This window comes from Podarcis gaigeae, assembly GCF_964106915.1.
Source record: "Podarcis gaigeae genome assembly, chromosome: 1".
Lineage (NCBI taxonomy): Eukaryota > Metazoa > Chordata > Lepidosauria > Squamata > Lacertidae > Podarcis > Podarcis gaigeae.
The window spans coordinates 1,724,345-1,737,067 of NC_139678.1; the positions used below are offsets into that span (position 1 = coordinate 1,724,345).

General features: G+C 46.9%; 1 protein-coding gene across 2 annotated transcripts in view; it reads left to right on the plus strand.

Moving 5' to 3' along the window:
- FANCM (FA complementation group M) overlaps positions 1–12,723 on the plus strand; it is a 54,299-nt gene that overhangs the window by 18,125 nt on the left and 23,451 nt on the right. The window contains exons 5-13 of one of the 2 annotated variants that reach the window (XM_083730479.1): positions 1,160–1,288; positions 2,818–2,950; positions 4,422–4,526; positions 5,646–5,744; positions 6,326–6,510; positions 7,754–7,960; positions 9,277–9,514; positions 10,548–10,702; positions 11,213–11,365. In XM_083730479.1, coding sequence (XP_083586605.1) covers positions 1,160–1,288; positions 2,818–2,950; positions 4,422–4,526; positions 5,646–5,744; positions 6,326–6,510; positions 7,754–7,960; positions 9,277–9,514; positions 10,548–10,702; positions 11,213–11,365 — 1,404 coding nt within the window. Of the gene's footprint in view, positions 1–1,159; positions 1,289–2,817; positions 2,951–4,421; positions 4,527–5,645; positions 5,745–6,325; positions 6,511–7,753; positions 7,961–9,276; positions 9,515–10,547; positions 10,703–11,212; positions 11,366–12,723 lie in introns of those variants that run through there. The other variant, XM_083730480.1, reaches the window with a different exon arrangement.

Consider the following 12,723-nt stretch of genomic DNA (forward strand, 5'->3'; position numbering starts at 1 on the left):
CCACCTAACAGTTACCTCCTTCAACCCACATTTTACCAGCTTCCTCACGAGAATATCATGGGGGACTTTGTCAAAAGCCTTACTGAAATCAAGATGCACTGTGTCTACAGCATTTCCCTGATCCACCAACTTTTGTAATTCCATTTAAAAAAGGAAATAAGAAATCGATTGGTCTGGCATGATTTATTTTTGAGAAACCCATGCTGGGTCTTAGTAATCACAGCATCCTTTTCTAAATGCTCACAGACTGACTGTTGAATTGTCTGTTCTAGGACCTTCCCTGGTGTCAGTGTCAAGCTCACTGGTTGGTAGTTTCCTGGGTCTTCCTCCCCCCCCCCCTTAAGAAGATGGGGACGGCATTTGCCCACCTCCAGTCTGTAGGGACCTTCCCTGTTCTCCAAGAATTCTCAAAGATCATAAAACAGAGGCTCTGAGATTACATCCGCAAGCTCTTTTGGTACCCTTGGATGCAGTTCATCAGGCCCTGGAGATTTGAATTCATTTAAAGTGGCTAGGTGTTCCCTTACTACCTCTCTTCCTATCTTGGGCTGCAGCTCCCTCCTTACATCATTTATTCTTTCTGTAAAAATAATGAGGAGATTGCCAAAGATAGCAGAGTGAAGATGGCCACTATGTTGTTTCTAAGTAGGTTATGTTTGTTGAACTCATTAGTTCCAGTCTGAAGCTCCAGGTGACTGGCTCCTGCTGTTTGTTTTAATAATCTGTTTTAGCTTGTTTTGTGAAAGATGACTTGAGCAGACAGTGTTACACGCAGGGTGAATTCTGGCCATATCAATATCTTTTACGTAAAACCAGGTCAAGAGATTGAACACGAGAAAATTAAAAGGGTCACCTCAGCATAACACCTTAGAATCAGAGTTTCTTCCTAAGCCATCACAGTGTGATTGCATCAATAACCTTATTTAACTGGAATAATTGCCTCCCAAAGAAAACATCTTACAGTCATACATTTCATCTAATGTATGCCATTTATGTAAGCTTTTTACATAAATACGCAGCAATGTATTTCTGAGGAATGAATCAAGTTTTATTTAAATGGGGCAGAAATAGGGTGGCTTTCCTCTTCTGTATGGGTCCCAGTGTGGCTGTGATTGTGACATGCATCCAATTTCTTTTGTGTCCTTTGTTTTACTTTTAGGTCCTGGAAACATTTGCCGGCCGGCTGATTAGGCTCCAGGTTTTGTCTAAACGTGAAATTCCTGCACTTACTAAGTATCAGATCATTCTAGCACGGGATCAGTTTAGGAAAAATCCTTCACGCACTGTGGTAAATATTACTGTGCAGTATGATATTCTTATCAGAGAATGTTTGGTTCAAGGTAAAAGCAATGAAGCAGCATCTATCTGAGCACATGGGTTTCTTTCTGTTTAATGCACGTCTTGAGTGTTCAAAGGGCTTCCTGTGCATTTTCTCATAAATTAGGCAACCACCTTTCCCAGACAGGTCATCAGCATCCCCACATTATTGGACTGAAAGCAAGTGGCTGACCTAAAAGAACCTCCCAGTGGGTTGACTAGACAGACAAGGTTTAAGCCTGGGTATGGTTGGTATGTTCTGTTCTGAACCGCCCTGTGACCTTTAGATGAAGGGTGATATACAAATTTAATAAATAATAAAAAAGATATGATTAATCTGAATGCACAGCTCAGTTGCTTAGCCACTACCCTGTGCCAGCTGGTTTGTACTTCTTACCAATGAATATCCACATTAATTTCCATGCATCCCTGTAAAAATAAGGCACTGCAGTGATATACCGCACCATTCTCAGAATTATTCTTAGGGATCTGTCTAGGAAAGAGGGAGGAAAACGGTGAGGTCTAGAACTCCCTGCTCTCGCTTTTAGCATATGTTTACAGCGTGCAATAATTAATTCTGAAAACTTGCTTGAGGATCCAAGTGATCCACATACTATGTGGATTAAGAGTTGTCTGGGCCATGGGTTTTCTCAGAAGTGATTCAGATGCAAGACATTCAGCCGGGCCACTGGTTCAGGGAGGCAGTTTGAAAGGAGTGACTCACACATGTGTCTTTGGGGGACTGGGCTCCATGGAAGGGCAAAGGGCAGTTGCTCAGTGGCAGTACGCACTGTGTGTCAAAGGCCCCAGCTTCAACCCCCGGCACCTACAGTTAAAGGTGGTTATTCATATATCCCACCTTTGGAGAAGGGAAAACTCTGGTCCTAAATCTCTGCTGCCTTGTGGGACATCTTTGGGAGAAGGAAAGGCTCAGGAGTAAACCTTACACAAATCCAGGGTGGAGTCCCTAAGCCGGTTGGGTGGCGCCTTGTACGCCTCCTTGTGACAACTCCTGCAGCCCAGCTGGTGCCAAGTGCATTGCTCTGCTTTCCTTTGGCGCCAAGAAGGGGTCTTGTTCTCTGAGCAGCCCAGGACTTCCAGACACGGTGCCTGATCAAGTGCCCCAGAGATGCTGCGAATGCAGCAGCTTGTCGGCACCCTTCTGTCTCAAGAGGCCTCTGGGGGTGATAACATACAGATCCCACCTTTCCTCCAAGATGTTAAAGGTGGCGTACATAGTTCTCCCTTCTCTCCATTTAATCTCCACAACAACCCTGTGAGGTGGTGACTGGCTCAAGGTAACCCAGTGAGCTTCGTGGCTGAGTGGGGTTTGAACCCTGGTCTCCCAGGTCCATCACCCTTAACAACACAGCACACTAGCATGGCTAGGAAGAGACTCTTGTTCCTCCACCATATCGTTTGCCTACATTTGGTAGGAAGGATGATGGTACAAGTCCTTTTGGGTGTAAATCTTTCTCACTGGAACTGATGTCTCCACAGGGAATGCAGCAAGGCGCAATAGAAGGAGATTTTGCTCTTTGTATTAGTTTGTATCATGGTTATGAGCTACTGCTGCAAATGGGAATGCGATCCTTATATATCTTCTTATGCGGAATTATGGATGGATCAAAAGGTAAGGGATTCCTTTGCACGTGGAACACCTTCTGTTATCTTCCCAGATCAGCTGAGGGCATTTAGAGAAATGCTCTGACTCATCGCCCCCCCATCAGAAAACTGGAAATTATGTATTTAACATAACCTCTAGAAAAATCTTAAAAGGCATGGGAAACAGAGCTTAGTTGCTTTCAGACTCTTAAATCTTCAGTCATTGCGGCTCTATATATGTCATAATAATAAATGTGCATATATCCACACACCTGCTGGGATAGCTTAGTTGGCAGAGCATGAGACTCTTAACCTTGGGGTCATGGGATTGAACCCCACATTGGACAAAAGATTCCTGCATTGCAGGGGGTTGGACTAGATGACCCTTGGCGTCCCTTCCCACTCTACAATTCTGCGATTCTATCTTAATGACAAAAGCATTCCTTTAGGGTCCTCTAAAATGATTTACTGTTGAAGTTTTATTTCTTCAGTGTGAGAGAGTTTCCATTTAGACAAATACGGTAATACTTTGTTAGATATCAAGGCTGTAATATCTGCTATGTGGAATAAGCATCTCAGAATCAAAATGGCTTTAAAAATAAATTGGTTTGACAGTAACATGGAAGATCCTAGATTTTAAAATGCACATTCATAATGATTTCAGCAGAGCATAACAGTTCTTATTGTCGGAAGGGGTTTAGCACTTCCACCCTGACAGGCAAATTTCCAGCTGGCTTTGGATACAGATGGGGCAGACAAGAGAGTAAGTTCCCTCGTTTAGCTGCGGAGGAGTATGGATGCTAATAATTGGTTGAGGTTTAGCTGACTCATCACAAGCATGCAACAGTTAATGAAAGTTTCCAATTCTTGTGGAAAGTATTTATTCATTAGATTTATACCCTGTCTCATCACCCAAAGGAGCCCAGGGCAGCAAAGGATAATACAATTTAACTTATAGGTAAAGGTAAAGGATCCCTGGACGGTTAAGTCCAGTCACATTTGACTATGGGGTGCCACGTTATCTCTGCTTTCAAGCCGAGGGAGCTGGCCTTTGTCCAGGGTTGGGGTCATTTTGTCATCAGTAGAGGTAAGAGAGCTGTAAAGTATGGCCAGAACGTGGAAGGAAGGAACACATGATGTGTCAGGGCTGGGCTGGTTGGAGAGGAGCCAAGAAAGTCCTTTGGCAGAGTCAAACCAGGTTGCATCTAATTTCTCATAATTGCAGGCTTGTCTGAGGCAGGGGAGCTCCTGTGTTAACTTTTGCCCAGTTCCTATGACCCAGGTTCTTTTGAAGTTCTTTTGCAACTTGTATGAAAAGTAATAGACACTTTGAGGTAGTGTAAAACCCATTGCAGTTACAATGCATTATTGCTTATTGACTCGCTTGTTGCAGATCATGGAAGCAATTCTAAAAGGGTAGTTCCTGTCTCCGATTTATGTAAGTCACGTGTCAATTTCCCCCCCAAGATCTTTAAATTGGTTTATCTCTCTCTTGAAAGGTATGACTCGTACCAAGAATGAACTTGGGCGTAATGAAGACTTCATGATGTTATATAGCCAGCTTGAAAACATGTTTGCAGACACAAATGTGACTTCCGCAAATGGTAAGAAAGCAAAGCTAGACTGGCATTTATCTTCTTAGTAATAAAACACAACACTGTGCCTTGCTCATTTTTGCCAATCAACACTTTGTTGCTGGCATCCTTATGTCCCAAGAGAGTGGAGTGTACCTTCAGGGGTGAAGTCAAACCTCTACACCAAAGTGACCTCTCTGGGGTGCAAGCCTGGGCAGTGGGTGGGAAGGTCCTGGGCTGCCCAGACAACAAGACCCCCCTCTCGGCTTTGCTGATGTAGCCTAAAGGAAAACAGAGCAAGACGTTCGGCACCAGCTTGGCTGCAGGAGTTATCGGAAGGAGGCGGGCAAGGTGCCATCTTGCCGGCTTAGGGGCTCCACTCTGGATTTGTGTAGCATTCACTCCTTAGCCCTTTCTTCTCCCAAATATGTGCCACAAAGCAGCAGAGGTTTAGGATCAGAGTTTTCATTCTTGTAGACGGGCTCCGTTCCCAGGTGGATGAGCCCCATCTGCCCTTCACTTCCCTGTACAGCATGTGCAGAATCTTCCTTCTTGACCATTGGACCCCCTCTTGGTCTTGTCCGCTCAGTCCCCCACAGCCCGTCTTCACAAGCAGGGGAAGTTCCTAACTCACCGAGGGCTGAGTGCAGGGTGGGCAACCAAAGGTAGACAGGCTACCCCAGAAGGAGCATGACCTGTCTGCCACCAGAGTTACTGCTCCTCCTCTAAGACCTTGCACACCCCGACTGACACTACCGAGGTATAAAGACTATTAAATTCAAAAGGAAGCTCTCTTGCTTGTGCAAACAGTAACACTGAGTTGGCAGGAGAATGGTTAATTACCTTCATGTTTTAAAAGGTGTTTTGCTTCTGCTAGAATTTGAAGCCTCTGTGATGATTTAGTTTTAGACAAATTTATTCATTTTATCTGTTATAAATGTTCTTTGCTTTTGACCTTTTTGAAGTTGAGTAAAAATGAATCCCTAAATATATGGCTTAACTTGAACAATTTCATTGTTTCTTAACAGTGTGTTAGACCATAGTAATAGTCATAACAACAGTCTGATTGTAATTGTTTCAAAGGGTTCCTATTAAAGATAAAGCTGCCTAGAAATTACAGATTTAAAACAAAAACCTTTGGCCTTACAGGAGATGGAAACAGGAAGCCATTCATCTACAGTCACCCAAAGTTAAAGAAATTAGAAGATGTTGTAGTAGAACATTTCAGATCCTGGAAGGAGCGTGGAGGTACATTTCGGATGTAATTAAAATGCTAATCCATAGTATGCATCGATTTACACCCTAACTTTCTGCTTCTGACGTGTAGGAAATATGTATTCTGTGCTTTTGTCACTACCAATTATTCGTTGAGTTTTCTCCTCGACTTTCTTCAGTGTAAATTTACATTCTGATTGCCAGAGTTTACGGCCTTTTCCCAAAACAACAGCAACTGTTCTTCTCTTAACAAAGCTTCATTCCCTAGCCTTTATAATCACTTGACTTCATTAGCCCCTTACGAAATGTGGTTACCCAACTGACCATCATTGCACCCACTGATAATGCCTGCTTTTGTTTTCAAAAATGCAGAGTTGAATTTGAGGAGGAAATATTGTGGCCTCCTATTCTGCTGCAAGGAGATGCATGGATAACGCACTCAATGAACTGGATAAATTTCAGGGTGTATAATATAGTAAAGAGGCTGCTAAAGGCCTTCTCAGTTTAAGCCACTATCTCCTTGGTAACGCTGCCCATCTAAAAAAACTGGTTGGAGCCGGGACTATGCATTTGCTGATATGGGGGTCTCCCTCTCTTTCTCCGGCATCAAACAGATCCAAGTGCACCTGAAGGCCAGCTTGGAGAGACCAGAGTCATGATCTTCTCCTCCTTCCGTGACAGTGTGCAGGAAATTGCAGAAATGCTGAGCCAGCACCACCCGGAGGTGAGGGTCATGACCTTTGTGGGCCACTCCACCGGCAAGAGCACCAAGGGCTTTACGCAGAAGGAGCAGCTTGAGGTAAGGAGGGGCCGGGGGCTGGCGGGGAGCCCAGCGTGGCAAAGTCATGCTGCGCACGTCTTGCTTGTTGTCATCAGCAAGCTGTTGTTGCAGGGAGAGCTCCGGTGCCAAGAAAGCGCTCTTTGCAAGACAGTGGTGCCCATTTAGAACTTGGCTGCTATGTGCTGATGCTCTGAACTCATGATGCTCCATACCTTCTGCTCGTTTAGCATGTGCTTAGGTCTCTTGATATTTATAGAATTAATGGGCGTCTAACCCTACTGCTCACAGTTGCAAGCGCATGATCACGGTCCGGCTGCAGAACTGCCACTGTTGCACAAGCCCAGAGTAATCCTGCCTCTTTCAAATGATGCAGTGTGATTCCCATAAGGCTCTTAGGCGCAGTACCTAAATCTGGATGAACCAAGTGGCAGAAGTCTATAGAAACAAAATTACTGTTTGGTATCCAGGTACGTTTGGATTGTGTCGGCTGCTGCAGCTGCTGCTGCTACTACCGCTACTATTTGGTAGTGACTTGCCCATAAAAATGATGCAGTGGCTTACAAAGACATATGGCAGGGGTCGGCAAGGTTTACCTTGCCTGGGCCGATTCACTACAGCAGAGATCCCTCCGTGGGAGAAGACGCCCCGCGATTTCCAGCGTCTGTGTCTGCACAGATGCGATTTTTGCATCACGAAAGTAAGTCCCCATGCTGCACCAGTTTAGCGCAGTGCATGGGGACTTGCTGAGCGGACGGCTTGGTTCGTGGGCGGCTTGTGGGCCAGTTAAATGACCCCCGTGGGCCGCTTGTGGCCCATGTGTGTTAGGTTGCTGACCTCTGACATATGGTGTAGCTATTGATCATAGAATCCTAGAATTGTAGAGTTGGAAGGGACCTCGCAAGCTTCTCTCCACACACACACACACACACACACACACACACACACACACCCTACCAAAGAGCCAGAGCTACTTACCAGCCAAAGCTGATAAAGAAATAAATCATTTTGCAGTTAATCTTTTCCAGAACTGCAAGCGTCTCTCCACACACAGAAACACACACCCCGCTGCCTTTACATATCCTGCTTTTCCTCTGTTGTAGAACTCAAGGAACTCAATATGTGATTCCTAGGGGAGTCACTCCTTTAGGCACCAGCGAGACTCAGGCATTCTTAGCTCCAGTAAGATGTGGCCACAGGAAGCTAGAGGTGATTGACAGGTTCTCTGCAAAGCAAATGCTCAAGTGTTTCCATCGTCCTTTAGGTCGTGAAACGTTTCCGTGAGGGTGGCTACAACACTTTAGTCTCTACGTGTGTGGGCGAAGAAGGCTTGGATATTGGAGAAGTTGACCTCATTGTTTGCTTTGATGCTCAGAAAAGTCCAATTCGGCTTGTGCAACGAATGGGCCGAACCGGGCGCAAGCGGCAAGGGCGGATCGTGGTCATCCTTTCTGAAGGACGGGAAGAGCGAGTAAGACATAGAGCCAATAGGAGCCCATTCTGCAGCCAACTCATTGCATTCCTCAACGTAACCCACTTTTTTTGTTAATACTTTTCCAAATTTCCTAAAGACGGGAACCCAAATCCTAAGACTTACTGTGCCCTTTGAGTAAGATAAACCAATGGGCCCAGCGCTGCATGGCTTGGCAGGACAGGTCTGCTGTGGCAAACATTTAGGATCCTCGTGCCCAGATGTTCTGTGTATCCATCTCCCACAAAGACAGCAACAAGGAGGATGTAGTTTTATCTGATAACATTTGTGTTTGTAATATTAAACCATGGTTTAGTGTTCCATGGATGAGCCTCAGTAGCCCCAAGCAAAGCTCTGGGCTTGCAGGCTCCCCTTTCCTCCTCTCTTCCTTCTGTTGGCCATGGCAGGAGTAGACCATCTGCCAAGGATTCTTGGTTTACTGTTGCATGTGAACTAGGAATCCTGGTTTTAAACATACAAGGCTTAGTTAAACAATCCAGCAGCTGTGGGCTGTAGAAACAGTGCTTATTTTTTCTTTCTCTTTCCTGTCTCCTCTGGTTTACTGGATCCGGGGTATGTCCTCCTGGTGAGTGGGCAGGCTGAGTTAGCTGGAAGAAATAATGAGAGCCTCCAGGGATGCCTCACAGAGGGGTTCCGAGGAGGTTACCAAATTACCTGATCTCATGGGTAGGCAAACTAAGGCCTGGGGGCCGGATCTGGCCCAATCGCGTTCTCAATCCGGTCTGTGGACAGTCCAGGAATCAGCATGTTTTTACATGAGTAGAATGTGTCCTTTTATTTAAAATTCCTCTCTGGGTTATTTGTGGGGCATAGGAATTCGTTCATTTTTATTATTCTTTTCAAAATATAGTCCAGCCCACCACATGGTCTGAGGGACAGTGGACCAGCCCCCTGCTGAAAATGTTTGCTGACCCCTGGTCCAGAGTGCTGCTGGCCCAGAAAGGATTGGCACTTGACCCAAGTGTACAAAAGTCTGCAAGCCTAAGAACATAAGAAGAGCTCTGCTGGATGAGGCCAATGGCCCATCTAGTCAAGCATCCTGTTCTCACAGTGGCCAACAAGATGCCCATTATGGGAAACCCACCAGCAGCATTCGAGCGCAGGAGAATCACCTCCCCCTCCTGTGTTTTCAGCAACTTGTTTTCAAGCTTGCTTTAGCTGCAGGTCTGTCCATCCTTCCTTGGGAGTCTGTCCTGCTGAATGCAGTGGGGTGTACTTTCTGGCAAACATGCATAAGATTGAAAATTGCAGCACCACCAAACAAAAAACCACCGAAATTCTTCTTTGTTTTGCAGACATACAATCAAAGCCAGTTAAACAGAAGAAGCCTCCTCAAAGCTATTTCTGAAAACAAAGGGCTCCACTTATACCAGCACAGCCCACGGATGATTCCAGAAGGCATCGACCCGAAGATGCACAGGATGCCAATTACGCCTGCGGAGCGTGAGCCAAACCCCTCCAAGCCCACCTCAAAAGGGAGGAGAGACCACACTCTGCTGTTGCAAAAGTGGCTTCCCTATCCCACTGGGGCAGGTAAGATGTGCAGAATGTTTTTTCTCCTCCTCTTGGGGCATTGCTGTTATTTAAAGGCTGCTTTATAGGGCCATGCACTCACAAGCTGGCATGCAGGAAAAGGGATGGCAAAATAGATACAGCCGATTCAGTACACACCTTAAGGGTCAGCAGCTTAATGCAAGGAAGCTGCTCCAAGTCTCAACAAGCAGCACAAAAGAGAAAAGTTTCAAGGTTTCCTTGAGTGCTTCTACTGTAGTGATGAGGCACCAACCAACCAGAAGGGAGTTCAGGGCTCTGGGCCTCCACTGAGGAAGCCCTGCACAAAGATCTCACTGGCACGTCCCCCAAGGCAGCCCTTAACGGCATGGGGAGGGTCATAGGCATGGAAGTGGCCCTGCTCCACCAACTATATATGGATATGTGAGGGCTTTGGAAAAGGATTATTGCACCCTGGCTTAGTTGTTGGAGGGATATCAGTAGCGACTAAATCCAGGCCTGTTCCAGGTGAGGCACTTTTGCTGCTTTCCCATGTGTATTGTCCGGCATCTAGATTAGGAGAAGGAAACATAGACATACCACTTGTTTGAATGCAAAATTCCTCATTCACCTTCCTTCATGAGGTCGTTCCATGTGCAGATGTGTTTCACCAGATGTTTTATTGTCTCCTTCGTGCCACACGGTGCAATATCATCTCACTCCTGCCCCATGCAATGGGGTGTGTGTGTGTGTGTGTGTGTGTGTGTGTGTGTGTGTATTTCCTAAAGTCTGTCTTATCCCTCTTGGCTTTCCTGCTTTCAGAACTGGTCTGCTTCTATCACAGGATTGTAGAGTTGGAAGGGACCCCAAGGGACATCTAGTCCAACCCCCTGCAAAGCAGGAATCTTTTGCCCAATGTGGGGCTCAAATCCACGAAGGGAGGGCAATCTTGTGCTGAGCTTCAGGAGTTTAGAGGAATCTTCTGTTTGACAAGCTATGTGTCGGGTGCCTATTTGACAGATTTTTCTTCTACATATCAACCTTCTCTCCCTCCCTGCCTCCAAACACTTTCCAGATGCAAAGCAAACCTGTCCCTCCGAAGCTTGGTGCCTTACAGCTGAAGAATTTGAAAGATGGAATAGATTGTATAAAATCAAAGCTGGTGATGGAATCAGAAACCCAGTTATGCCTCAAAGTCACTTTGAAACATTAGAAGATGAGGAGACGAGAGTAAGTTGGGGCCTGAATGCGCTTGTTGGGTGTTCTCTGGCCTGGAGCAGGAATTCCAAGCTCTGTCTTGCTGGATGTGCCTCAGCCAGGAGGAAAGTGGACTGATCCCTTGTCAAGCATAACAAAGGGCTGCTTTTGCCATGAACTTCAGACACCAGCCGGGGAATGGCTGTAGCTCAAGTCTTAGAGGACCTGCTTTGCAGTCTCCACATCTCCAGGGCTGGGAAAGACTCCTGCCAGCAACCCTGGCCGTTGAATAGAAGACAATGTGTGTCACAGTCCATGCACAGTACTTGGGTGCTCTCTGTCTCTTAACTAACAAATGAGTGAAAAATAAAGAGTATTTTAAGAGAGAGTCGTCTTCTTGCAATAACTGTTAATGTTTTGTTTATGCATCAAGCCCTGTAACTGGAATTACTATTTTTGTACAATCTGGATCATGAGATGCTTTGTATTTTGCCAGCCAGTACTTGGAATGAGCTCTGTGTTGCTCTCTGTTTTGAAACCCAGGACTCGCAAGCCAAGGAGGTCCATGTGCTGTCTCTGACAGAGTGGAGGCTGTGGCAGAACCGCCCTTTCCCTACCCACCTGGTGGACCACTCGGATCGCTGCCACCACTTCATTAGCATGATGGAGATGATCGAGCAGATGAGGCACGAAGAGGTTGGTAAGCTCACAGCCTCACCGAACAAACATTATCTCCCTATAAGAGTCATGTCAGACTTTATAGTTTGCATGAGACGGTGTTGTGACTTTGTTGAAGGAAGCTGAGCAGGCTGAGGGGCCAGGCTGCAATTCGTAGGAGTGGGTTTTGGACTCGGGGGGGGGGGGGAGGGGGCAGTCTTGAGCCTGCCGTTCAGAACATTTATAAGGTAATGGGCTGCAAAGCATGTTCAAAGAGACCTTTGCCAGTAAGCAAGCATCTTCAGACCCTTTGCAGGCCCAAGCGGAGTTAGGAGAAAAGGCCCTGGGGTGCCTGCAGCCCCCATTCCTCTGGACGTACTCCGGTGAGCGGAGCTCTGGAAAAGGCATCCCTTTCTTCTCCAGGGTGCTCCCAGCGACCTATATCAGCTGGTGTAAGCACACTATCCTTCTGGCTTAACACAGCAAGACGTTAGAGACATTGTAGTTCTAAACTAGTGTCAGGGGCTCAAGAGCAGAAGCACAGGGAAGGGAGGAGATGGAGAGCGAAGGGGAAGAATCCGAGGGGAGCGTAGGAGAAGATGACAGTGGCCCGAGAGATTCCATGAGCCTCTCCAGTGAATCGGAAGATTCACAGAAGGGGGCGCCGGTGGCCAGGGCAAGGGGGTTCCCAAGGGGGACACTCCAGGAGCAAGGGGCCAGCGGGGACTCCCAGAGCAGCAGTTGGAAATCAGGACCAGCTTCCCCACCAGAGCGTAGTGGGGGGGAAGAGTCCCAGGTATCGGGGCCAGCGTATCCCCCACCAGGGAGAGATGAGTCAGGGCTGACCACGCCTCTATCGGAGAGTCAGGCAAAGGAGGGGAGGTCAAGTCCAGCGAGCCTCCCGGAAGAGAGAAGCAGTGACAGAAGCAGTGTAACGGTCAGGAGGAGGGTCACGGGGTTAGCGCGAGGAACAAGTTCAAATGTACAGGAGCGCGGGACAGCAGAGAATGAGGATTGGGAACCAGGTCCTAAAGCCCGCCGGAGGCAGGGGGAGGAGTCAGGCGACTCAGCGTCAGAAGAGTCCAGAAAGGGGAATGCCCCAGCGGGCAGGAGGACCCAGAGGAGGAGAGAGCAGCGGAAGAGGTGGAGCAGGGCTAGGATCTTAAACTGGTGTCAGGGGGGAGGAGATTCAGACGGGACTTCGACGGTCTAGGGTTTAAGACGTAGAGCTGTGCGCTGCGGCTTTGAAATGGAAACTGAACTTCAATAAAGACTTTTGTACATAACGACGACCTGGCGTTGATCCTCTGTGAGCTGGGACCTTGGGGCAGCTCTGACAACTAGTAATTTATTTACAGAATATACAGACAAGCAATCATGGTGCTCGCTCTCAGCTC